General features: G+C 34.3%; 1 protein-coding gene across 4 annotated transcripts; it reads right to left on the reverse strand.

Annotated features, from left to right (window-relative positions):
- Positions 1-3,794: 3,794 nt before the first annotated feature.
- LOC150101990 (exonuclease GOR-like) lies at positions 3,795-27,510 on the reverse strand. Of its 4 annotated transcripts, none has more exons than XM_090400353.1 (3): positions 27,363-27,510; positions 9,736-9,927; positions 3,795-5,503 (listed from the first exon to the last, which is right to left on the reverse strand). In XM_090400353.1, the coding sequence occupies exons 1-3, from the start codon at positions 27,496-27,498 to the stop codon at positions 4,233-4,235; spliced, it is 1,599 nt and encodes a 532-aa protein (XP_090256479.1). In that variant the 5' UTR covers positions 27,499-27,510; the 3' UTR covers positions 3,795-4,232. The 4 variants fall into 4 exon arrangements, with proteins under 4 accessions (XP_090256479.1, XP_090256481.1, XP_090256482.1 ...); XM_090400355.1 differs by lacking the exon at positions 27,363-27,510 and adding an exon at positions 26,849-27,245; XM_090400356.1 differs by lacking the exon at positions 27,363-27,510 and adding an exon at positions 26,158-26,828.

A 27,510-nucleotide genomic window follows, 5' to 3' on the forward strand; every position in this document is an offset into this window, starting at 1 on the left:
CTCTTGTTAAAGGCTTAATTATGGACTTGCCTTTTTAAAGCTGAAATTTGAACTGTTAACAAAAACATTCCACGCATATAAGAGCTTGAAAGAAAACAGAAGTTTTGGATTTAGTTGTTTTATTTATGCAATGCTGATTTTGTTCCATGTCAGTTTTTTTTGTGACCTGTCAACATAATATATATATATATCACAGCAATAATTAGTGCATTTCTTACTTAATGATAAATCATACAGAATTTAGCTGTAAATAGTAGATGTTAAAACTTGGAAAGCTGATCAAGTATTTTCCCAAAATAAATTAGCATCGGCCATGTTAATGTGTCAGCCAATCAAAATTCAGAAATGCACTAATCTAGTTGTGTAGCAGTTTTATTTTTGTTGAGTTTATGATTCTGAATGTTTCCAATTATGTAAGCAGTAAAAAAACTTTTTTTTTTCCCCATAAGTGATATGGGGTTGTTGGATGCAAGGTGTTGGATGCAAAAATATTAATAAAAATAGTCTTTCACTTATGAATTTCCTTTACTGACTAAAAACACATCTGACAAGCAAGATATTTGCTTGACTGGTGAGCCTGCAATTTTTAAGCCTTGTATAACTTTCAATACGAGCTAAAAGGTATTTGTGGTTTCTACATCTTAGATGCTAAGTGTTCAAAATCACTTCCAAATGCAGATTGAGCTGTGAGGACAAGCCAATGTTTCACAGTGAAACACTGAGGCTAGATATATTAATAAGAAACATGATCTGTGAATCACCATTCCCAAACAAGTTCTAATTTCTGGGTTAGGCCAGTGAAATTTAAAAGGAAAAGGTTTTTAGATGGTCTTTATAATGCAATAAATGCAGTCCAGTCTCGTGCTTTTTTTTATATTGCACTAAAAAAAGGATTTCTTTGGTCAAGATATTTTACATAGCTGTATGTTGCATGGTCACTGTTTAAAAACAGTTGCATCTTCCTTTCTCTTAAAGAGAATTTGAGAAAGACCATCTTTGCATTACAAATTTAGCCCACTCATGTTTTCAAATACCTGAAGACTGACATTTACATCTGCTAGTACTGCAGTATCTACATCTAAACTAAATGAAATCATGTTACACAATTCAACCCAAGTTTTTCTGATTTTAGATCATCTTTTGAAGAGGAAAAGATGTGAAACTAGAAAGTTAAGATGTTCATAATCATGCGAACAAAAGTCTGAAGGCAAGTAATTATGCCTACAGCAAACGATGTTTTTAAAGTTTAAAAAAAATGAGGTTTTTCTACTTTTCATAGGTGTTTATATGAACTTACAAAAGCATATCTAATGTAAGACAGTTTTATCTTAAGTGTTTATAGATGTTATGTAATTATTAATGGACATTCATACAAATGCAAAAGGAAGAAGGATACAGAAAACATGCTTAGCATTCATGAGATAATTCAGAATACAAATTGCAAATTCTTCTCATCTAGAAATTGATATCTGCCATATTATTTCAAGGTATAATTTCCTCCCTATTTATTTATATTTTCTTATTAGAATGCTTATTGGTATAAGCTATTATACATTACTTTTTTTCAAAATTATTTAAATCAAGCTGACTTTTAGTTTAAAAAATTCACTTTTATTAAATAAGATCTATTGCACACGCAAGTACATTTTGCAATAAAAACCCATTATAGTTTTGCCAGTTTTTGAAACTGCCAAGTTCTTTCTATTTAATTTAAATCAACCTCGACTTCCTTGCATGGCAAAATATTAATTAGAATAAATACCACCTATAGACCATATAGGTGGTATTTATTCTAATTAATGCATTCGTTATCCCAACATTTCATCTGTTGGGATAATGAATGCAAGTCGTTGGTTTTGGATTTTTGATATACAGAATTCCCCGAAATTGACGGATCTTTTAGAGGTTCTGAAGATTCAGATAAACAATGAAATTGGACAAAGTGGATAGGGAGCATGCTTGCTCCCTAATAGGCTATAGGATTAAATCCCATAATGGTATGAATGCTTGTGAAAGTCTTCAGATGGCAAACTATTCTTGTCACTTGATGCAAGACCATTTATCCAAGACATGAAGTGATTGAATACATGCTTAGAAACCAAGCCCAGACCACACTATGACAGCCTTTAATGGACAGGATTTTCAAACTAATTAGGAACTGAATATACCAGTGATAAACTAATGTTCATACACATTTTTTTTTTAATCATTATGAAGGGTTACCACATAAGATATGTTAATGTTCAGTTTCAAAAAATAGATAATTTATTGGACTTCTGTATGAGCATCTAATTAATGCAATTCAAAAGAAAATGCAAGACTCCACATAGTAATTTTTAGTAGCAAAATGCCTCTCATTTAACTTAATAAACCAGGTTATAAAGTGTTTATTAACAGAAGTTTCAAAATCCATAAAAAAGACCATGTAAGCAATACTGAAAACAAAAATGGAACACAGCACATATCCTCAAAGAATGTCTCATGGTAAAATTGGCAAGCATTCTTCGCCTTACTTAGAAGAGAATTATTTCAGATTATTCAAGGGATCTTCCAAGGTTATTCGCTCAAAAAGACACTTAAATAGAAACCAAGGACTGATCCACATTTGGAAATTAACATAACATTCAGTGATACCTCTATACCAGCAATCAGTTTACAACAATGTAGACTGCACATAACATGCCTAATGATACATGATTGAACTATCATTCTAGTTGTTTTTAATTTATAGAAGGGCTGTTAGAAAAAAAAAAAAAATTTGTCATTTTCTACTTGTTAAAAGTTCCTGAAAATGTTAGTTTAAAGATGACATAAATCTACTCAGTGTTACCTAAAATTGCCTCTCATTTATCTTTGATTAATTTTAGAATTCTATAGATAAAATACTTCTAATAATGAAATTAGCTAGTCTGACTTTCTTAGAAGCATTTATAAGAAAAGAATGCTTCTATGTTAGTCAAAACATCTGGTTTTTATGAAGACCCAATTTCCCTACAAACAGAAAACCAATTGGTTTTCATAACTGAAGTTTTAAAGACCAAGAACCCCATTCACATACCAATTTCATTACACATGTAAAGCTAGCAGTGCTAATAATGTTGAAAGTAGTACTAACCTCAAAAGAAAGAATTATAAAATGGTGGTCAGTATAGCATAATACTCCTAAGCAGTTTTCTAAATGTAAAAACTCAAGGAAAGTGTTGGAGATTTACATGGGGATGTCATTGTTATAGGAAGTGCATAATGGTAATATATATTCAGTCTGCAAAGGCCAGCATATGTTGCATGCAGTGAGAAGGTTCCACCCTAAAATGGATGGTAGACATGCTATGGCACTGCCTTTGTCAAAACTGAGCTCTACCCCTCTGACAGCTAAGTAATCCTGAAAGGATTGCTCCAAAATAGGTTCTGACTTGAAAACAATTCTGACTGCCTTATGAATTATATATATACCGGGAAAAGTAGAAAAATTGCTTTCACTGGCCTTGCCACTGATGTGGCAACAAAAATCAAGTGTGATTAGTGATTAAAATTTAAATGAGAAATTTCTAAAATGGATGATTTTTTAAATGTATGCACAAGCACATATATTTAGAAAATACTTAAACATTTAAGTGCTGCATGCAAAAGGTAACAGCATTCAAAAAATCTAAAACTCGTTAAATTATTTAAAAAATGAAAATTTAGTTGAAGTTCAAGTGTTTTATCAATTAAAATGAAGCATTTTTATACAGAAAAGTTAATTTATAAATTGACTTCAGATTTTAAATTTAAGGAAATAGTTGCAGCATAGCTACAAAGAATAAATAGGAGCTTTTATTTAACATTTTTTGCAGTTTTTTTTTAAAAAAGCATTCAGTTCATGTGCAAAATGAAATAAGATAAAAAGAAGTCACTCCAACTTTATTGGGACATTTTTGCCCAATCTTGCCCATCTTAAAGTTCACAATTATATTATCCAATAATTTACCTACATTCCACAGACCAGATAAGAGAAATTTGGCCTCCTCAAACTCCAGTCACATGGGTAAAAGGTAATAACTTAAAAGCCTGTACAGACTTTAGTATCAAAGTAAAAACTGTACAAAAGAGGTACAAAAATCTTTCAGCAACATTTAAAATGTCCAATTGGCCACATAGTGGCCTGTCACTGTCCAGACTAACTTCCCGGTAGAACGCTGAACCCTTCCAATGAGAAAAGGGAGATGCTCTCTCTTCATTTATCACTAAGTTCAATATAATTCCATCTGGGAACCTATTGGTGGCACCATATATCCATAAGAATATGGTGAGAATGCATTCTGTCCTATATAATGTAGTGAAGGCATTAATGTCACTGGACTGCCCACTAGAGGTCTCTGATCAGCAGATAAAGATGACAGTACTTTTTTCTTAGGAGAGGGGATAGATACAGGAACAGATATGGGTGCTATAGAATTCTCCCTAGATTGCAGCAATTTCTGATCAGCTTGCAATTTCCAAAGCATCAGTTCTACACAGGCTCTGGCATCTTCAGCACTATCATGACCACAAGGGCCATCTTGAATTGTCTTGTGAAGAAATGCACTAATTAGCGATTTGAGTGAACGTCGGAAAGGTAGCCCATAATGATGAGGAAAGACCACAGATGTGTCTATAATGGTCTCGTGAATTAGGCGCAAAGATTTGAGATCATTGTTGAGAGAATGGCCTATTAAGATTGTCTTCGAGTTAAAAAGACGCATCAAATTTGCTCGTACATCCTCCAATGTTGTTGTAACATTTTTAAGATCACCTGGGCTTATGCCACTATATTGGGTATTATAATCAACAATGGGACTTTCTGGAAGGACGTACGTGTCATAGATGGCTAGTCCATTAGGCCCAACAACAGTTACTTTGGTAACCTCTAATCCTTTCACAGTATAACACATTTCACAGTCTAGGCCATATATGCCATATGACCCTGAACGTGTGTTATTCTTTTTTGCTCTGGTTTTGATGAAGTCTCCACCATTAGACACAAACCTTGAACTCACATGAACTCTGTGCCAACAGCATCCATTTTCCTTAGACTCTTGGCCACAACATGCATATACAGCTGTTCCCATCACTCCACCTTGCTTTTTACCCCAATGATAAGAGCACCCTTCATTGCCAATGTATTGACCATCTTCTGTTACAACAAACTTTGCTCCACAACGACAGCAGGACCGATGAACTGGATCTTCAGGTTCATTGCTGTCATCAGTGAAAAATGGATGAAAATACACACCTCCAGGAACATTGGGACACTGTAGAGGGAAACCGTACGTTTTAAGTTCTTCTTTAGAAAGAATATACTGAAGGAGGCGACGATATAACTCTACATCTTCTAATCCAATGCTGTCATAAATTGATAAAGGTGAATATATCTTGATTCGTTGATGCACAGTTGATTCTACAATGGCACTGTTGAGATCAATACTGTTCCTTGAAAGACGACCCTTCCTCCCACGTGTACGTTCTCCTTTGGACTGCTTCTCTGCAAAAAGGAAAAGCAATTTGTAAATAATCTATTTCCTAAATCACTACAAGTCAGTACTAGAGCAGAGTTGTAATTAATCAAATACAGATTTAAATGACCTGCATTAATTTGGTTCAAGAGAAAATTTCACAAAAATAGCAAATTCTGAAAATGGCTACAATTTTTTTTTTTTTTTTTTGCTTGGTGACTTTCCAGTCACCAAGCAAAACTGTCCTTTACAAAGGACAGTAAAAAAAAAAAAAAAAAAATTTTAGAGGTCATGACATTGGCCAGTTTTGTAAACTGATAGGGTATTAAAATTTTCCCACTTTGAATTTTAAGACTTGCTATACTCTAACTTAACGCATGATTTTTCTGTCATATGAATAGTAAATCTCATGTAATTTGTTAGTAACCACCACCTTTAAATACTCTTGGTGAGATTGGCTTTAAGTGAATTAGCTGACTACAGAGGCAAATTCTCTAACAAACTATTAGATTTAATGATACTAAGTGTTCTTTGACTAAAACTGGTCAAAAGAACATAACTGACAGGTGATTGACAAATTCTAGTGAAATCAGGTTCACAAAAAAAAAAGTCCACCTTCATTTGAAGTCTATCTTGCATGGGATTCAAAACCCAAGTGGAAAAATCTCTCTTTGCATTTATCAGTTTTAAAATGAACACTGACAATTTAAAGTAGATTCAAGTTAAAAAATTTTAGCATGACTTTCAGCATTTAATTTTCAAAGCTGAATATCTTAATTTTTATATTAAAAATTAAGATACTCAGATGTGAAAGATGTTTGTCAAAGTATCAATTTATGATCTTGACAAGTATTCAGTATTTAAAAAATTCAAACTCAAAATTATGTCAAAGATTATTCTGCATAATTTCACATGAAAATTAAGTTTCAGATTTAATGTCCAAAAGTAAGATGACCCCCATAATAGACTCATTAACACAGATACAAGATATGAAGTACTTAGGATAATAGTCACTACAAAATGTATGATTAAGTTTATTGCAGACTTCCCCTGATATTAACACCACTTGAGAATAAATTACATTGGAAATTTGCATCCAAAGATTCCTCTCAGTAATTTCTGCTTGCACTACTTATCACTGATTGCTCCTGAATTAAAAACTTAACAGGTGTGCACTATAATGAATCCTTACTGTATGGCTTCCTATAGTAATTTACCCCCTGGTGATAGTGATATTAATATCAAGGAATACTGACACTGCACTTATGGAAGCAGCAAGTGTGCTGTCAAAGAATCATGAATATGAACAGTTAAAAGCTATAAATTAAACAAAATTTATAAATTGGTCCAATTAGCACAAACTGGCTGCTTTATTTATAAACACTAGCCTCAAGCTTTTACATATCTCCAAAGAATGTCTAAAGAGGTTGATATAACAACTATCAGATTCATAAGCTTTTTTAAAAGCTTACGAATCTGACAACTTATATCACCCTATCAAAAACTTAAATCTGGCCTGTCAGTTAAATGGAAAGGCCAAGGATTAAACTGCTTCATGTCATGTTAAAACATCCCTTGGCCAAATTTGTTTTGCTTAGTTTTTAAGAGAAAAACTGCTTCTATAAAAATGGTTAATTCACCCTTCATTAAGTTTTTAGCCTATACAGGATTCAATTTTTTATTTATTTATTTATTTTTTTTTTCCAATCATTGATACCAGCTAAGCTTAAGAGACTCAAAGATTGTCTACCTCAGATCATCTTTCACATGTGTGAAAACTAAGATATTAGAAAATACTGAGAAACAGTACTTAGGTTAAGTTAGAAGCAATGAGAAAAGGTTCTGTTATAGAGAATTTGGGAAGATATTCATTTAACACTTTAGATTTACTGATATATGCAAAAATAGGAATAAATTGATATACTAAATATAAAATAAGTTAATACCAGTTTATTTGTACAACAGATAGTTCAGAAAGGTTTGCCATACCTGGATTTGGAAAATGCTTAAGAATCTCTGAAGATTTATTTTCATAAATAAATCAATTCCAGCAATGGTTTTTGACACTATTTGAACAAGCAAAAGAGGTAACTATTTGCACATTTCATGCTGTAGTGATGGATAAAATTTAAACATGATTACAAAATCCTGGGTTAATGATTAAAAGATTTGAAATCTGAATGCTATATTTAAACCAGTAATTTTACTTATGACTTGAGAATAATTGATAACTATGATTTGTTATGTACATTGATTTTTATTCAATACTACATGCATCCTAACATGTAGAAAATTCAAGAATGAAACAGTGTAGATGAAAAGTAAAACCAAACGTTTATATAAAAAAAAAAAAAAAAAATCAATGATTGAATCTTGTTTTTTGCTCAAAATAGGCAGTACTGCACTAGTCAAAAAATACAGATGATGTTTACTATCTTAATTGTGCATTTTCCAGGTAAGGTCCAAAAACTATATTGCTAACTCATTTCTAGTTTCTTTAAATGGAAATTTCACTCTTGAAAGATCAAAAGAATAGAATATCTTAGTACAGTAGATGGACTTGTCATTCAGCAATCCTGTCTTAGAAACCAAAAATGGTACTTGACAACTTTTCAGACGGATATTACAAAATTACAAGTACCACACACTACCATTTTCTGACAAAAATAAAGTCCATCCAATAGATGAATTTTCCTCTTTCTATTATTGAAGAATGTCTCCATGTTTTTCTAACAGTGTAACACCTTTGTACTCCAATGAGATGAATCCCTTATGTGATGTCCAAGTACCATCTTGGACATCACATAAGGGATAAATAATTAATGGGAAAATCCAAGTGCTTCATATTGCCCAACTAGCATCAGTGAAGTTTGTAGTTAGTTACCTCAGAACACAACCCAATTATACCCTTTGCAGACAAATAAAAAAATGATCCAAAATTGGTATCAAATTCAAACTGTAAATTTCAATTTTCTTGGAAACTTACTCTAGGTTGAACCACCTAAATGGTTGGAATTACCACAAAAAAGTATCAAAGTAAGAGTAAGCTAAGGAACTGCATGTGCATTTTTAAAGTGCTCATGGTGCTTTCTAGTTAAAAGTAAAAATCAATTCAGCATTAAGCACATGTGAAGACTCCCTATATCACACAGTAAGTGTACTAACTTTTCTTTTGGTACTGCACTCCTCACTTCTTGGCTTAATATAAATTTAAAATTGTACATGCCATATACTGAACATAATTTGAGGTGGGGATCCCTGGTAAAACCAATTTTACCGTAGTTGAAAGACCAAGCAAAAGCGCATTTAAATCACTCGACAGAGGAGAAAGAAACATTCAACAGATTGAATGTTAAATAATGAAAGATAATTACTTTTGTCATCTTTATTTGAAAAATTCATTTGGGAATGACAGATGTCAATTCAGATTCAGGACAAGTTACCATTTTCAATGAAATAGTGGCACTCAATATTTGGAAATTGCAATCGCAGCCACATTTAAAGACTTCAGGCAAGAAATACTGCCCAAATTTGCTCAGTTAAATTAGATGTAAAAATAAGATTAGTAGAAAATGCCAGAAATTCGAGAAGGTTGTGTAAGAGTGGCTGAACAAAGTCACAGAAAGAAGAGTTCAGTAAATTTATAGTAGATAAATATCCGAAATATCAAATGTACTTCCCTTGGCTTTGAAAAAAGCCTAGAACTGAAAAGGAATATTGTAAAATCTGATAGTTGACAAAAAAGTTTAGAGTAGCTGCTTTGAAAGATCATTAAATTTTTTGAATAGTGGAATAGAAAACACTCAAATATAGAGTATGTTTTCTATGAATTTTGTCACCCCCATCAATAGCATATTCTGCCATCCCTTCTCCCCAAAAGAACTCTTAATGAAGTTGTGTAAAAATTTAACTAACGACATCAGAAAGTCTGGTTTCAACAGAGGAATAAATGACCGATTTATTTTTCGTATAGTGTAGGCCAATTTTGCCACCCCCGTGCTGCACCATCGGTAGAGTGCAACACGGGGGTGGCAATACTGTAAAACTTTTCATTCATACACCCTGTGTATGAATGGAAAGTTTTAAAGCATAATTCAGCAGGTCTGATCTGAAGGTTGAGCTCCAGATAAATGGAACAAAGTTTAATGCTCAGCTAAAAAAGAAATAAAATTGAACATGATTAGAGTAATTTTCCTACTGTTCTAGGTGAAGAACCAGATAAGTTATAAATTAATAACTAAACTCAGCAAATTCAATTTACCTTCACGTGGGGAAGTGCTATGTACTTCACTACGTGTCATATCCAAATCGTCTTTTCCGTTGACCAAAGCGTTCTGCAACCAAGTGTGACTACGGTGGTTTTTGTTTCGTTTCTTTTTCCCACTTCCAGCTGCCTGTTTCTTCTGGGGTTGAATGGTAGTTGCGATTTCTGCTGGTTCCGGCGTTCGGTTTTCTAAACGGAAAAAAAAAAAAATAGTAATAAATGCTCACTTGAAAGAGATGTCCATGTTATTTTTCTTAAAAAGTTCCCAACACTAACAACGCAATAATCGCAGGCTGTCATTGCGGCATAAACAAACCACACGTAATCTCGGCAAGCAGTTGCATCATTGCATTCCGAACGACCCGGCAATTTTAGTTGCACAATGATAACCAGAGACTTTCGTGGCTGAAATCATTACAGTAGGTACAATAACAAGTCGTGGAATTCGGAATATTTTTACATTCTTTATAGATACGTTTCTAATACATTAGGATTTTTAGTGCTTCCACAGTTTCATTCCAAAATTTCTCTAAATTAACAAATAAAAGTGCAATTTTAGCTCGAGAACATTCCTTTTGATTTTTTCCATAAGATTTTTAGTATTAAAATATAAAATAGCTGATTCGTATGTTCATACAGGACAGCCAGTTATTCTCGTATAGTGAGAATTGATAAATGTATTTTGCTCATGAGCTGTCATGCAACTGTTGACTAACGAGGCGGAAAAAGCAAACAGCAAGGAAATTTCATAGATTAGAAACAAGCAGATGATTAAACTGCATTTCCAATTATGCAGACGATACTGCACTACCGTAATGTTAAAAATGCACACTTCCCTAAACAAGAATGTGTTTTTAAAGAAAGCGTTCGTTTATTTCTGCAAAATAAATGAATAAAGACTGGTATATAGCAAACTCCAGAAACAAAGCCATATACGGCTATTACGACAAGACAGTCACTCAAGACGAAACGCGTCCATAATGGAAGAAACGAGATGTAGGACTCGACAGCGCCTATTACTTAACCTAAGACAGAAGAAGCATTCCCCCAAGGAAAACAAGACACTGATAGAAGCCGCAATAACAGTAAATTTCGACGCATCCTAGCTGAAGACAAAAATATTTGGTTGACGCGTGGAGCTACTATTCCCCCTCCCTCATTCTCCCCCACACACCTCCCATCACAGACTGGCTGCAACTGATAACATGTGGGTTTGTGGGTCACTAACGATTACGGTTAATCCTTAAACAGCACGGGAAGGTCAGGCTTCCAGTAGACAGCCTATGAAGACCTATTTTCTTCGGAAATCTGTTACGAGCTGAATTATGGACGGGTTTACAGATAAAACACCTAACTTACGCCGTTCAGCATAAATACTATGGTCATAAATACAAAGAGTTGTTTCACTAAGTGAAACAAGTTTTTTTTTTTTTTTTTTTTTAACAAAAGTTTCACTTAAAAGTATTAGTCCGTATCTAAATTTGTCTACTGGTATGAACAGGGGAACTATTCAATTAATTTTTTTTTAAAGGAAAAGATGCAGTGTTATTTTGCTGTCATCAAGCTCGAGTTTATCACAGTACATGTAATATCATGCAGATATTTCAAACAATGTCGGTTGGTTAGAAATAATGCATATAATTAAAAAGTATCAAGCATTGACCTTTCGAAACTATTTCGAATGTATAGAAGCATTTGCTGTTCAAAACGAGATCGTTGAAGGACTAGACGCGGGCATCACTTGTTTTAGGTCAATGCAGAACCATGATGTGATGCATGAATGTTACCGAGTCTAGGACGTCCGGTAGCTTCGTTACCAAGGTAACGAGTCTATTCGGTTTATAATCAGTGAAAATGTTCAAGTCTGATATTCCTACGTTAACCGGGAATGGCAAGTAGCATTAGCAAACTGATTTGAATAAGTTCTAAATGACAGCTCTACGATAAAATCATGAGTTTCACATAGCAGGTGATATTATGTAACGCTTTCCAGAGCAAAAGTTATGTTTGGGACAAATTGATTCACTCGTATGATTAGCTCCATTCAAGGAAACAGCTTGCATTAAAAAAAAAAAAAAACTTATGTACGCGCCATTTTCATGTGTTTACATTTGAGGGAATCAAATTGTTCCAGATGTTATCGTAAACAAAAACAAGGAATGGGGAGAAACTGCGTATTAAGTAAACTAGCCCCTGATGATCAAACATTGCCTATTCTGTCCTTCAATGATTTAAGAAGTAGTTGAATCAACCCCCGTCCCCTTTTGCCACTAGAAGTGGAGGGATGTCATTGAAAATCTGCAGTACATTTTAGTAGCATGGATGGGCTAATAAGATTATTCGACAACCCTAAAGACTAAAATGATACTTTAACATTTCGTGCCTCTACAAACAGGTGGTATCACACCGGACAATGAAAATCGTAATATCTTATTTCAGGATTTAAATGTGTATATTTAGATAGCAACATACGCACACATTAAATTTTCAGATAAATCAGTGTTTGAGGTCTGTATAAGATTTGTATACTGTTGGTATTTCGCTGAAATGCTTTGTCATATCCGCCAATTCACAAACAGGTAGAAAATTTCCGGAAGTTTTACTGAAGGACATTCGTACAATGAACAATACAACGCCACTTACTGCAGTGGTTGCAAGTATTAAAAACATTGAATACAACAGAAGATGCCCACCTACTTCTGAAGAGAAAAAGCGGGGGGCTGTGGCTAAAGCAATCAAAGAAAAAAAAAAGTCAGAACTATACCATATGCGTGCTAGTAAAGTAAGCTTGGCGGTACACGACTGCACCCGAGCGTGTACCGCACGAAAACTGCATTGGAGCAAACAATGTCGATCTTTTTGACAAGTAAACGTTCCTAGTAGCAGAATACACAAGCGAACCGAACGTTCGTATTCCGTGTATACAACTACCTACACTAACAATTATTTTTTCACTTTACAAGGCAGTGATGCATTCATTTAGACTACAGTGCACCTCGATAGGTCGTGTTTTGAATAATAATCATGCGGAAGTATATGCAAAAGGAAAAAAAAAGCTGGATACCGAACAGAACAGGGTACGATAATTTAAGACGGAAGTAAACTCAATACATTCATCATTCCTGGAGTAAATACTAGAGACGAAATTAAGAGAATTTTATGCGTGACAAACAGTGCCATTTTGAACAAAACGAAGGCTAAATACAGCCGATTTCGTAGCGCCATTCTTTCAGTTATGCCCGTCTATTTCTGCCACAATATTGATTATTCGCTGTTCGCCTCTCACCGAGGTTACATACGAGTACAGTTGTTTAACGAAGGCGGAATGGCAAGATTTAGCGTATATTTAGAACTTAACAAATGTTGTAATTGCGTTTTATATTTAATACGAAAATTCTTTCGTTTGCCAAACGACTGTTTACATAGTTCATTTAAGACACTGCACAACTTGTTTGTTCACATTGCTCAGTAAATCTCAAATTATTACATTTTGTAGAAAGGGGGTAGAATAGAGAATATGAAATTTGACTTATAAATATAAAGGCAGGTTTTTACCCATAAGTTGATCATAACTTGAAATTTTTTTTTTTTGTACATAGGCGAGCCTATTCTGAATAACTAGTCAGAATGAGGCTCGATATACAACTAGTAAAACGAGGTTGCTCCTCAAAGCACTGTTCCGGTGGTTTTGCAGAACATGCAAGTTAATATAAGAATGCTAAATCATTGACAGCACACCTTTAAGAAGGTGTTTGACAAGCATGCGTTCCCTTCACCTTCCAAAATTTTAAAGAATTGCTCATGTCTGACTTGGATCAGGAAGATAAGTGCACGGTGAAACCATTCCTCATTTTAAACCTAAGTTTTAACATTCCGATTCCATAAAAATCACTTCAAAAACATGTGCCAATCTTAAATCTATGAAATGATTTCAACAAAAGGAAGGCCACTGAGAAAAAAATACCCATTGGAAGGCAACCAATGTAATTGACGCGTAGTTGAGCATGATGAACCTTGGCCTAATATTGCGTTGAAAGCACTAAACCTTCGATATTAATAGCGAAAGGGAGGTCATCGTTCTTTTAAATAATTTACTTTTCACATAGAAAGACGTAGTGGAAAAAATAAATCATTCTTTCTGTAGACGAACTGCAAGGCTAGGCGTGTATTCGTTGAGCCGAAGTTTTCCCTTTCAATTCCAAGTACACGATACTTCCTGCAGTGGCTGTGCGAGTGAGATTTTAGTTGTTTGAATCTGTAAACGGTATATTTTAACAAAATTTCTTGAATGCATACTTCAATCGCTTTTTATTATCGAAAAAATGAATTCAAGTTAAAGAATTTAACGTTTTACGTATTCCAAGGCTGCACACAATTGCGGTATAGGTTTATTCTTTAAAATATTAGTAAGTAAACATGACATGTTAGTGTAAACTTGAGAACATGCTGATAATAAATACAGCCTTGAACCTTCAAAGCAAGTTAGTTCTGATAAGTATGGCATTTATCTAGTCACCATGACAGAAACTAACGCTAAACTACCGCTACATATTTATGCAGAGTCAAATAATTCCAGGTCTTAAGGCCAAGAATGAAAACTTAATTTTTTTTTTAATACTGAAAATATTAAATCTATGCATTGCATATTCAAGTATGCAATAACTTAACTTATTTCCTTTTGTGGGTTTCCTTAATATGTTAAATGTCCAGAAAGGAAAAATGATTTCCTTTCAATATTATGACGGAACTACAATAAGGAAACTAAAGTAGTTGCAAAAGACCTACGTCTGCTACTATGAGAATATAAGTACCACCCAAGGCGAAGTAACACCAATAATCCATACAGAAAATGGCTACCAGCTAGTATCATGCACAGAGTATAATTTAGTCCGAACTTCCTAGTTATAAACAAAACGATGGATATAAATTAGTGGCTCTCGCCACTCATTGTTTCATTTTTAAGGAAAAAATCGTACGTAGGTCTAGTTTCTTAAAGACTATTTTCATTTTTAACTAGGCGCGATGATTGCCAGTGTGTGTAATGATTTCTGCACACAAAATACTAATGAGATATCTAAATGTACGATAAGATAGTGCTATCACATACTGGTGTGTTAGGGTGCTGACAAAATGGCAGTCTTCTGTGTAACTGGTAGAAAGAATTTAAAACTGAATGCGATGTAAAATGGGCTGAGAAATAAGCTCATACTTCAAACGTACGATCGACGCCCAAAGCAACATACACCTTTCAGCCATATCGATTCCGTGCAGAGAATGCAGACAAACAGTCAAGTAAAGACATTGAGTGGATCACACAATAGCTATACCTCTACCAGTTCGATTTCTGCACCATTGTTCCGCTTTCTGGGGAGAGAAAATGTCTGATATGAAAGCATGTAAACCACTCGATACTGTAGTGTAAAAGCCGAGTTTAAATCTTACTGCTAATCACACCTGGTATTTAAATAATTTGATGCCATCCCTTCGTTCCAATTTACCGCTCGAGGCAAGTAGTGAATGAGTTTTGGCAGTTCCACAGGTTTTGAGGTTTTACTCAAACAGCCTTAAACCGAAGAATTGATCTGTTTAACTGCCAATGATCATTCATAGCATTAAATATGAGTGGAAGGCTGATTGCAAAATAAATTGTGGTTCAAAAAAAATTTTCTAGGGATTTGATAGGATACCACAGGATAGGTTGTTGCATAAACTGGAGAATATGGGATCGGAATATAATCTATTGACTTGGATCAGGGAATGGTTGACAGACATATCAAAAAGTGGTATACAGTGGGTGTGAATCTGCCAGATTCAAAGTAACCAGTGGTGTACCTCAGGGTTGTCTTTGGGCCATTATTGTTCAATCTATACATTAATGACTTCAAACAGGGTCTATCATCTGATTTGTAATTGTTTGCTGATGATGCAAAGATAGGCAGGGCAATCAATCAGGGATGCTACTGATATTCAGCAATTACAAAATTATTTCAATAGATTGGAAATCTGGACAAAAGAAAATGGCTATCAATTTAATGTTAGTGTAAAGTTGTGCACTTTGGCATGATTCGAGTTCCAGTGGCATATATTAGCAGGGTTATGTTACAAGAAACTGAAGAGCAAGGGATCTTTGTGTATTGGTGGATAAGAATTTAAAGTTCAAAAGGTCACATAGCAAAAGTTGCAAATACAACTGAGGATAATTGCTAAGTTGAAGCAAACCTTGACATGCAAGGATAAGGAAGCAATTTTTCCTCTTTATAAGACCACACCTGAATTATTGTGTCTGGATTTGGTCTCCTGGGTTCCAAGGAGATAAAGAAGCTATGGAAAGGGTGCAAAAAGTTTATAGAAAAAAAATCATATTACCCCTTAATTCTGGTTAACAGGATTAAGAGGTGATGTGATATAGATCTATTAAACTTTTGAATGGTGTTATCATCTGATGAAATTTTTGCTTATATGGAAAATGGAGAGCACTCCATGAAGTTAAGTTTGTTCAATCAAGAAAGGGGTAAGAGCAGTGAGTGCATCTAATGGGAATGAATTTAAGAGAAGGTATGACAGCTGGTTTGGATGATTTATAGCCTCCCTCACTGAGCCCTTGACTACCTGAAGGTCTCAAGTTGCTTTTTCTAAAATTTTCACTCTTGATTTACTGAATAAATGGTCATTAAGCCTAAATTTCAAAGGAATAATTTTAAAAATAACTCTTGTCTGTTAAAGTTTGAATATTCTTTCCACCATTAGTGCTTTACTGAGAGTTTGTACTTGCACTTTCAACACCTGATTCTCTACATGCTTAAATAAAAATTGGTTCATTTAAATTTCCTTATGACAAGTTATCTTGTTTCCCTTTTGAACATGTACAATTAAATATCAGTTCAGTAACCAGCATTTTATAAGCTACATTTTAAAAAAACAGCTTAAAAATATACTCTAGGAAGCAGTGCCTTTCGCTTGAGCAGAAACTAATTACAGACCTAATCTTGTTTACTCAAAGTAGAAGTTGTGAAATTACTGTATGTAGTAATACAAAGCATTATTTGATAATCATGGTCAAGGACTCAAATCAGACCAAGGGCATGCGACTAGCTATGTTAGTCAGTTTGACAATGAAGTCTCCCTAAAATAATGAATAAATAATAATGAACTGTGGAAAGTTAAGTTAGAAGTAAACAGTAATCATGGGAAATACTTGCAAAAATATTTCAATAAGTGTGCATTTAATTCATAAGACTTCCACACATTAAATTAACATTTTAAAATTTCACAGCAAGAAAAATAAGTTCTAGAAAGTGGTAGTGGTGCAAGTCACTTATCTCCACAAGGGTTAATTTCACTGCTTTGTAACAAGAATCAGCTATCACACTAGAAGGATCATGCTACATCACATTATAGTAGTGCCTAATAAATGCTATTGTTTGTAAAACAATGTTTGTTACATATCAAACCAACCTTGTAATTTGGGAAACCTACATAAGACCTTCAGCCCAATCGCCCAAGAATACCAACATTGCCCACTAGGGGGCACCATTAGGACTTTAGGAGAAATAACAGCTTCCTGCTTCTTCCTCACTTACCGTTTGTTGTGCCTGCATGCACGTGTCTTGTTCTTAAGTTTCTTGAAAATGGCAACGTCATGTTGCCGAAATATTGAAGTATATTAAAATTTATTTTAATGTATATCCTAGTTGACATTGTAATTTCCTTAAATCATTTAGTAAAAACACTTCAATGTTAATAAATGTTATGCGCTTTGGCATATGAGATTTCCAGAAACATATCTGCAGGGTTATACTACAAGAAACTGATGAGGCTACAGTTCTTTGCATAATGATGGATAGGAATTTGAAGTTCAAAGATCATGAAGCAAAAGTTTCAAATACAACTCAAGGGGATAACTGCAATGTTCAAGTGAACTTTGACATGTAAAGATTGTCTCTCATTGTCCCTTTATGAGACCACCTGATTATTGTGGGCAGATTTGGTCTCCCACAGTCCAAGGAGATAAAGAAGCTGCAGAAAGAGAGCAAAGAAGAGTCACAAAGATCATATCCAGATTATGAGGACAGATTGCAAGTATGTGGAATACAGACTGGTTAACAGGAGTGATGATAGTGGTCTATAAACTTGAATGGATGTTATTATAGCTTCTCTCAATGAATCCTTGACTCTAGGTCTCAAAATCTAGAGGCTATCACATGCTCAGATTGGGAAACATGGAAGAAATGAGATTTCAATCTCATTTCTTCCATTATTAAATAAATCATTAATACAGGTACACAACCGATTTTCTGGCACTGCCTTTAATCTGGAAAAAATTAGGAAAATGTACTTAATCTCTAACCAACAAACAATGCATTTGCAGATAAGTAGTTAATTATTTACACCTGCGCTTGACAGATTCTTTGTCCACATGGTTAGCCTAGTGGTTACACGCTTTGCAACCATATGCCTGGGAAAGGAGTGTCCTGGGTTCGATTCTCATCAGCAATGTGAGAAACTTAAGGATCTTTCTTCCCAGTTTATCTGGGGTTTTTCCTCCCGGGAAAAAGCAGACAAACCGGCGCCATGAACACACGAATTACAGCCAGGAATACTTAAGCCCCTGGATAAAGAAAAAATTTGAGGGGAAGGGGGGGGAAGGAACTGAGATGGTGCCATACTTCCCCATTAAAGGGGCCTCAGTAATTATATCATCATACAAATAAAGTAGCGATTCTTCACTTATTTTGCTTATGTTTAACCCTGCCGAAGGCTTCGATGCAGTGGTGGTAGTGCCAAAACAAAACATACATTCGCTTGCACTTATTTAAACTAATGCAATTCACATTTAATATTTATGCTTTTAGTAGGTCTATGGAGCTTTAATTTGTGGGTCAGAAGTGTACTGATAAATTGTCACCTTGAGGCTAATCCAGCAAAGCTCTGGAACCTAGGGTTCAGAAAATTTGGTGGTGTACCTGTAGTATAGAATTCACTATTTTGGTAGTATTTCCATCATGAGGAAACTGTCCACCTGCTATTATAATACCCCTCACATTGACCTACTGCTACTGGTAATGCAATTTCAGTACGTTATACCTGAATCTAAATCATATTCATTCTAATAGGAGGTTATTTACCTAATTAAAAAATGAGTTCATGTAAGTAAAAGAAAGATTAAGAAAAAGTAATCATTTGGATGGTAACAAGTCAAATTTAGGTTGCATAACTTCTTAAAGTTTGAAGGTCAAATAACAGAACAAAATCTGAATAGCTTACACATTTCAACATAAAAAGCATGAAAGACAGCAAGCCTCTAAATTCAGTCCCCACTTGAAGCTCACCAGATCTAATCCCCTTCATTTTCTTCCTTATTTTGGAACACTATACCTCATTTTTTAAAAAACTGCAACTTCTCACATGTCTGTGTTTGGAATTAAAAGAGGCTCACCAGCTTGATCCAACAAAAGCACTGAACTAAGGCCAGATTTAGTTCACATGGTGTAAAACATGAAATTAATTGTTTATCCAGAATTAAGTGAAAGTATTGCTACCCAAAAATGAGATCTATATACAAAGGCTCAAATCATAAATACTTATCCAAGTTGCATAATAGACAAAACTTTGTAATTTAACTGGTAGTTCATTTGTCATAGCAAATGGCTTAGAATGAGTAGAGTTCAAGAACAATGCTTTATGCACATAGCATACAGAATGATAAATTCTTCATTACTAATGAAAATGTGACACATACAGGCATATTTACTACAATAAATATTTGGTTAATGGATGCTTTGCTCTAAATGGCTTGCTGAGCAATCTCTGTACAATTCCATCTTTTTACATAAAGACAAAAAAAATTTACAATCTCATTATCAATACAATATAAGAACAGCATTTTCAACCACCTGTTTTGTGCACACACCCAGAACAAATTTAGGCACTTGAGAAAAGGTTCCATAAAACCACGACTGTTCTACTATTGGAGTAGGTACAATGTTTTGTGCCATGATGTGCCACTAATAGTTGTTTAACAGCTGTTGAAGATTACTGTTCAAATATGCCAGTTATGTATTGCATGCCATACTGACCTGAAAATAAGTTGACTAACATTATCAACTATGCCAACTTGTTATGCAAGATTCATGTAAACATGAATCTTATATAGCAATTTTTAGTCCAAAATATATAAATGTTGCCTATTAACCCTATACTAGATTACAGATGCTTAATGACTTGGCATGATTTTAGTGATTTCTTCTGAAATTAATAGGTCATTTCTAATTTAATTATTTGACATTATATTTGATTGTATAAAATTTAAACCTTAAGGTAATCACAGTGGTGTAGCTAGAGCTTTTGCCACCGCTCTCAATACACACCAAAAATACTACATTTTTGTTGTGTAGCGAGTCAAATACAGTCAAAATTGTATAGGGAAATAAATTAAAACACTGTTTATGGCTATTTTGTCTGCTTTTGTTTAGGAGTACCCTTATTTTAATGTCATTGACATTTTACTCAAGAATTCTTAGGGCATTGCAGATGTATTTTAGAGACAAATATACGTAGCATAATAGAATATATTTTTTCTTCTATTATGCTACATATATGGCTCTAAAATAGATCTACAATGACCTAAGAATTCTTGAGTAAAAAGCCAATGACATTAAAATAGGGGCACTCCTAAACAAAAGCAGGCAAAATAGCCATAAAAATATTATTTTTAAGAGTAACATGGGAGTTTTCCCAGAAATAATACCTAAATTAAAACACTATTTTTTGAAGTAAAACTTTAATTTCGACATTCTAAAATGTTATTTTTCTTGCTTTTCTGTTAGCAAAACAATGACATTGGCAAAGTCTATTTCATAGTAATGTAGGTAATTCTTAATCAATTTTAATTTAGAAAAAATTCCTCTCACAACTAGCCACTCTTACAGCAATTGAGGAAAATTCTCAGTAGTGTTAGAATATTTGGAAATTATTTCGTGACTGTATTTTAGAATTACCTACAAAAGTTCAAAAAGGTTCAAAGTACCACTCAGGGCAGACCACCCCCACTAGCTACATCTTTGCAATCACATGCTTAATTGGAAAGATCTGGATTCAAAAATCTTGTTTATACCATCTATTACCTACAGTAACAAAGTTTATGTAGTTTGTCAAAAATCAAAATCATTTCAGTGCACTGGGAAACAGCAAATAAAGGATTTAGGGAGCAATTTTTATTATGATTAGTAGTAATGCATGCTGCCAAAGTGGCAACATACATTAATACTTTGCATCAACGTGAGTCAAACTGACTGTAAAGTGTAGATCCATATTTCAAATTCTATTTCTTAATAATTGTTTTAAATAACATCACCTTTATCTTCTAATATGGTATCATCTATCTTCAGGTCAAGTGCATATCTGCTTCAAAGCAGGCAAGTTAACCAGTCTCATATAGAAGTGGCTGAAATTGGCTTCTCATCCTACAAAACAGGCAATTGACAGCCATAACACAACTATGCCAATAGGGTGGTTAATCCTATCAGAGTAATTAAGTTTTAAACAAGGCCAAGTTTCTTAGCTGTGACAGGCTACTGGGCTTAATGTGCAAAGTAAAGCAAAATTTCACTGAATATAAATATTAGTATTGAATTTTGAAAGTAATGCAAAAATACTACTGGTTTAGGTCATGCACAATAAACATACAGAACTAGGCCACTCGTTTAAGTTACCTGCTATTAATACAAAATTCTCAGTACACTAAGCATTGCTGTACTAATGATGCCAGTATATAAAACCAAGATTTGCAACTAACTTTCCATTCTCAAGTATTAATTTGCAATGCAGTTAAGAAAACTTGTCATGCAGCTTAAAGCTTGACAACACTAGAATGAAATAACATTTCACTTTTTCAAGAATAAAATTTGAATTTTGCAAACATCTTTTGAAATCAGAAGGAACAGTTTGTCTACTACTAGTTAAAAAAAAAACGGATGTTTTCTTCCATTTAATTTCAAGATATCCAAATGAAATCAAAGCAATTTCATTTGGATATCTTGTCAATGACTGCCACATGCAGATCTTTCAACACTATGCAAGATTCAATTTTCTTAAAATCAAGTTCAGTTTTTAATTTGTTAAGCAAAATTTAAAACAACTTGCCAAATGAGACCATTATACATCTGAATTCATTTTTAAGACAGATGGAAGGAGAGTGCGAATGGAATGGTAGAAAGTGTTATGTACTGACTATGGTGAAAGATGTAAAAATGGAGGTGTCAAGTGTCTGAGAGGAGCAACAATAGGTTGACAGTCTGGAAAGAGGAAATGCAGAGCAGACTGCGCCGATAGAAAATGATTTCCGAGATACGAACGCTAGAGACAAGCAGAACAACAAGTACAGGGTATGATAGTAAGTCGAGGAAGAAAATCACGAATGGCATGATAACTAGAACGTGCAGGAAGAGGACTTGAGTATGTGGATGTATGGAATAAATATGAAGGTACAAGAGCAGTTTGCTACAGATGGTCTGCATTTGAGTGAGATCAGTAGTGTGAAACTGGGTAGATTGTTGATGAAAGGAGTATGTAGCCAGTCAACAGAATGAAAACTAAACAGCAAGACAATGTAAGATACCAGAAGTGATGTGTGGTAGGGAATTATGGGAAAAAAGCGAGATAAAGGGAAAGCTATACCAATGCAAGAAATATTAGGAATAAGGGTGCAGTTTATGGCATTGATACAATTAGTCCAAACCAGTGAAGACATGGTTAATGGAGTACTCAGAGGAATAGAATGCAATGGTTACAGCATTTTTTTGAAAATCCAGAAAAGATAAGGTGGGATATTTATTACTGATGATTTCAGAAGACTTGTCCTCTTAATGCAGAACTTGAAGCAGTAATGATAATGGCTTTCCAGCCATTTGACAAGATTGAGAAGCACAAATTTTAAAAATTTAGTGGAACATTGCTATAGGCAAGACAATGATTCAGAACGTTGAGATAGTTAATCACTCTCCAGATTCATCTATGGCAGCTATCTTATGCAGAATGTAGTTTAAAACTAAACTACATTCTCATACAGTGACAATGCTGATACTGCCAATTAGGGAGTGTGATTTTTGACATGAGTGGCTAGGCAGCTACACTAAGATTTTTTGTTTGTTCCCACCCACGAAAGATTGGCCAACCTATAGTACTTTATGTGGGCAGGATAAACCTTAGCCCACCCACATTATAAGCTAATCCAGGCCTGCAATAACCAGGGTGTGGTCTCACACCAGACAATGAAATTCATCTCCCAATTAAGATGTGTGGAATTGAGCAAAAGACTGATAAATTAAAGAAACAGACTGGTGATGTGCAGTGGCTTAATCAGTTAAGGAGAAGAGAAAGCAGCAATGCCTAGATTTAGTTCAGAATCAATTACTTGTTGTATTCCTAAAGTCCAGAGGATAAACAATAAAATGGATGGATCATTAAATTATGAAGGAGTTTCTGAGAAAGGACATGAGATATGAAGAACAGGTTTTACTCCCTCAGCAGCATGAGAAGTAAAAGCTGCAAGTTAAGAAGGTAACAGGTATAGAAATCAACTAAAGCAATAAAGCAGAGCTCAAGAGAATAGTTGCGATGCCAGAGATGGAACACAGATTATCTGAAGTCAGAAATGTTCAATAAGTATTTCATTAGCATATTTCATGCAGGAGGAGATTAAGAGTTACGTTAAATAGCAGTAGGAAGGACAACAAAGACTGACAGTTCAAGAATAGGAAATATTTAGGATATTAAATAATCCTTAATGTTAAGGAGGCTGTGAGACTGGATGGGATATCACCATATAGTACAGAAATGGTCAAAAGAGCCAGCAGTCCCACACAATGAACTCAAATGCCCTTGACTTCATGTGGAAGTCAAGGGCACTTGACAGGGTTTCAGCACCTCAAAGTCAACTTTGAGGTGCTGAAACTGGAACAATTCTGGAAGAGTGGAAAGAAAAGTAGTGCCACTGTATAAGGGAGAATCCAAGCCAGTAGTATTAAGTTATAGTTATATATCAAGTGCAATGGTGATGGTGTTTGAAAGGCTGTTTAGAGACAATACAAATCTGGATTGATGAGAATGGGGATCTTTCAAGAGCAGAATAGATTTGTTAAAAAGGGAGGTCATGGTTTAATATAAAATGGTTACGTTTTAGAAGAATATCTTTGAATTTGTGAAATGGCTAAGTTCAGGGGAATCATACAAATCACTTGACATTTCTATTGAATGAAATCCTACTAGACCTGGCATTAGATTTTCTTCAAATGGAGTTTTATTCTAACCTTAACTAGGCAGCATCTCCTTTAGAGCCTCTTAGTTTTTATTCTTTTCAGTTTGAGATCAGGGACAAAAAGCCTTTCAGGACTCATCTGAAGACTAGTTCAAATTCTAGTCACTCCTATATTATACTGGCAACAGATTTGGTGTAATCATCCTATTCTGCAGATCTGCTGAGAATAGTAATCAGTTCTCAGCAAAAGTTGTCTTATGAACGTAGTCAGTGAGGCTTGCATTTCATTGAAGGCCATGACACTAAGTACCAAGCAAAACAACTGTATGGTGTTGTGAAATACCCCTATTATGCACTAGTCCATAATTGATACAACAGGACCTTGTCAAAATATTCCTTATATCATGAACAAGTACCATTTGGCAATGTTATATTAAATTTTGAATACTGGTCTTTCCTTTCATAACTGATTATCTCATATCCAACCCGATATTCCTAATGTAATAATTTTCTTTCACCTCTACCCCACCAACTCTTGAGCTTTATCCCCAAGTTTCCTCTTCCACCTGCATTTCTCCTTATATTCAATTTACTTTTTAAAAGATTTTTTTTTTTTTTTAAATTCATTACACTAGCATGTGTAAAAAAAAAAAAAAAGTAAAATGTAGGTTATGATCTGCCTGTTGGTTCTTAAGTGAATGTTATGATTTAATACTATCATCAGGTAGCAATTCCTAATTTAATGAAGTAACTATACTTTTGAAAATCATTATGCATAATAAACCACAGGCTCAAGAATTCAGTGCATAATCATTCCACAGATTACACATCCTTTTATCCAATACATTAATACATAAAAGAATAGTAACATTTCTATAAACAACTGAGTCAGATACGAAAAACTTCACGAAATTCAGAACTGCTTACAATCACTTCACGTAAAGTCAAAGTAGGTTTGTTGCTTACGTAGCATGGACAGCTTAGATTAGCATTGCAAATGCTGTATTTAAAGGAAATGTTAAATACTGCTAGCATGTGGCCTTATAATGGGTGGCTTGGTATAATATGAAGCAATTGTTAGTATTTATAGCCTACATAATCAGGTAAAGCACATGTGCATATTTTATGTAACAAATCAAACCAAATAAGACACTTTAGATGGCTGACATTTATGATGTCCAATAGATAAACTATTTTATCTAATTCTTTGAGCTATACTAGGTTGAACATTTTATGTGATTACAAAAAATTAACAAATTATGTTTATAATTCACAAACAAATGAACATATCGTGAATATGTAAGAATATACAATTTTATGATCGAATTTCACCTTAAAACATAGTCAAAGATTGCTTATGAGCATCCAATGAAAATTCACTGTTTTTAATCTGTCCAATTTATGTGTACACATTTTAAAAAACAGATTCGCCGTTAATCTCTTCAACTAGTTAAAATACATTAAAAACTGATGGTTGGCAACATTAATTGAAAATACGCCATGTGATCAAGGCAATCCAACTGAGCACTCAAGCACTGTCATAGGATCAAAGTTTCAAGTGTCCTTTAACTTTTGTAAACAGTACGTATCAAAAGTCACCGTCTTCATTTGGCTACTCTGAAAACTTCCTAGTTACTACAGTAAAGTCGATTTTCGCACTATCCCGCAGCTCACCAGTTAAAATCAGGCAGTTTAAAAACTTAAATGGTGAAGTCATTTAAATCAACAGTAATTACCTTCAGAAATGAAAAAGAACATTTAAAGAATACGAAATAAAGTAGCTTAGAAACATGTAACGAATCATGAATTAATTTGTATTCTTGTCAGGTATAGATTACAAAACACGTAGATGCAGAAATGACTCATGAAGTACGATTGCAAAAATCTAAAACACCAAGAGAGCATTTACTTTCAAACAATTACAAAGCTATCACGTGCTTTAAAATATTCTCCTTGATGTTATAATATGGCAATACTACATATTCCGATATGGAAAAGAAACTGTATACAACTAAGATCAGCAACTAACTATTGCTTTGTTTCGTCAATCTTGAATGATGCTATATTTCGTCAGCATAAAATTCTTACACAATATTCTTATGACAGGCTGTTAGTAACATACCTCTACAATTCAGTAATTAATTCAAAATAAAAATTCCTATTACCTTATACGAAGAATAAAAAGATGAAGTTCTCGAAATGTATACACGATTTCCTAATGTTATTAGGACTATTTTGAATATGTATAGAAACTACTACAACAATGGACGATCTTCATAAATCGCACGTGACAATGTTTTCTTTTGTATCCAGTCACGTAACCTTTTGGTCTTCAGGCAAAGCCGACTTTCCGAATTGCACCCTGCTACCTCCGTTGGGAATAGTTAATAGGCTTACCAGTAAGCTTTGTTATATTCGTTGTTACAAGTTTCGACACGATCTCAGAGTGAAAAGGGAACTAGTAAAATTCTGTAGACAGATCGGAAAACAGTAACTGTTTGTGCAGTAGCAATGGCATTTTGAACTACTTTGGGGAGCAAGTAATCGAAGTTAATGCACTTATGAAATCATTTCAGAGAAAGGATATAAATCTGGAATTATTTAGAATCACTGAGTTATAGTATGACTAACAGTTATAATGTCAAGTATCAATGAAGTGTCTAAAACAAAGGAAAAGCAAAGCGACTTCACATAGTGGCTGACATTTTGTATTTAACTGTGTTAAATACAAAATGTCAAGTTAGAAAAGCAGTTTACATTTCAGTCGTATAGGCGAAGTTTCACACGAGATCATGAATCACTGCTCAATTACCACTTTAGTAAGCATCGATTGATTCTAAATACATTACAACGTACCTAATATAGTAAGGACGCATCTGCTGCCGACAAAAAAGAGAAACAAAGAAAAAATAGATAACAGCAGTCGCAATCGCTTGCTCTACTCTACACTAAATAACATCACAGTGAGATCACTTCCAATTTACCACAAAATGCGGATGGATATTGCACCTTTCTACGCAGTTATTACAATGACCTCATGTTTGCGTCATCTACGTTCCCAGTGCATCAACTAGCAATGCTGATGACGGAATTGATAAAGCGTGGCACACAAGATTCGGTCATTCACACAGTGGTTAGGCCTAGCCGCCACTAACAATGAATTCGCGCCTTGGGTCAGCATTTGTTTGTTTCACGTAAAAAAACAAGAAATACGTTTCCACCGATGCTACAAAAAGGAAAGAAAGGCTGGTAGTGAATAGCCAATTCTCTAATGAAGAAAATACATTAAAATAAACACTTGATTTTGCAGAACGTGCTTTAAAGTTCTTTAAAAGTTACTACTGAAGTTCACGAACAAATATTTACATACCACTTAACACTGGAATATCATCTTCTCGCCCACGGCGGGTCAAAAACACAATGAATGTTGAAAGTAAGGTAGCTAAAACGGTTGTAACGCAAACAAACTCCACATTGGCGGCAATAAACAGCGGCAAGACTTCCATACTGCTCCATCA

This window comes from Typopeltis vanoorti, chromosome 11 (assembly GCF_054136105.1).
Source record: "Typopeltis vanoorti isolate ZY-2024b chromosome 11, IOZ_Tvanoo_1.0, whole genome shotgun sequence".
NCBI classification, from domain to species: Eukaryota; Metazoa; Arthropoda; class Arachnida; order Uropygi; family Thelyphonidae; genus Typopeltis; species Typopeltis vanoorti.

What these genes read in the sequence shown, in the direction of transcription:
- LOC150101990 (XM_090400353.1), bottom strand. Translation starts at nt 27,498, where the DNA reads ATGGAAGTCTTGCCGCTGTTTATTGCCGCCAATGTGGAGTTTGTTTGC. An exon ending in TGATATTCCAGTGTTAAGTG is followed by an intron (nt 9,928 to 27,362) that starts GTATGTAAATAT and finishes TTTTCCGTTTAG; the next exon opens with AAAACCGAACGCCGGAACCA. An exon ending in TAGCACTTCCCCACGTGAAG is followed by an intron (nt 5,504 to 9,735) that starts GTAAATTGAATT and finishes TCCTTTTTGCAG; the next exon opens with AGAAGCAGTCCAAAGGAGAA.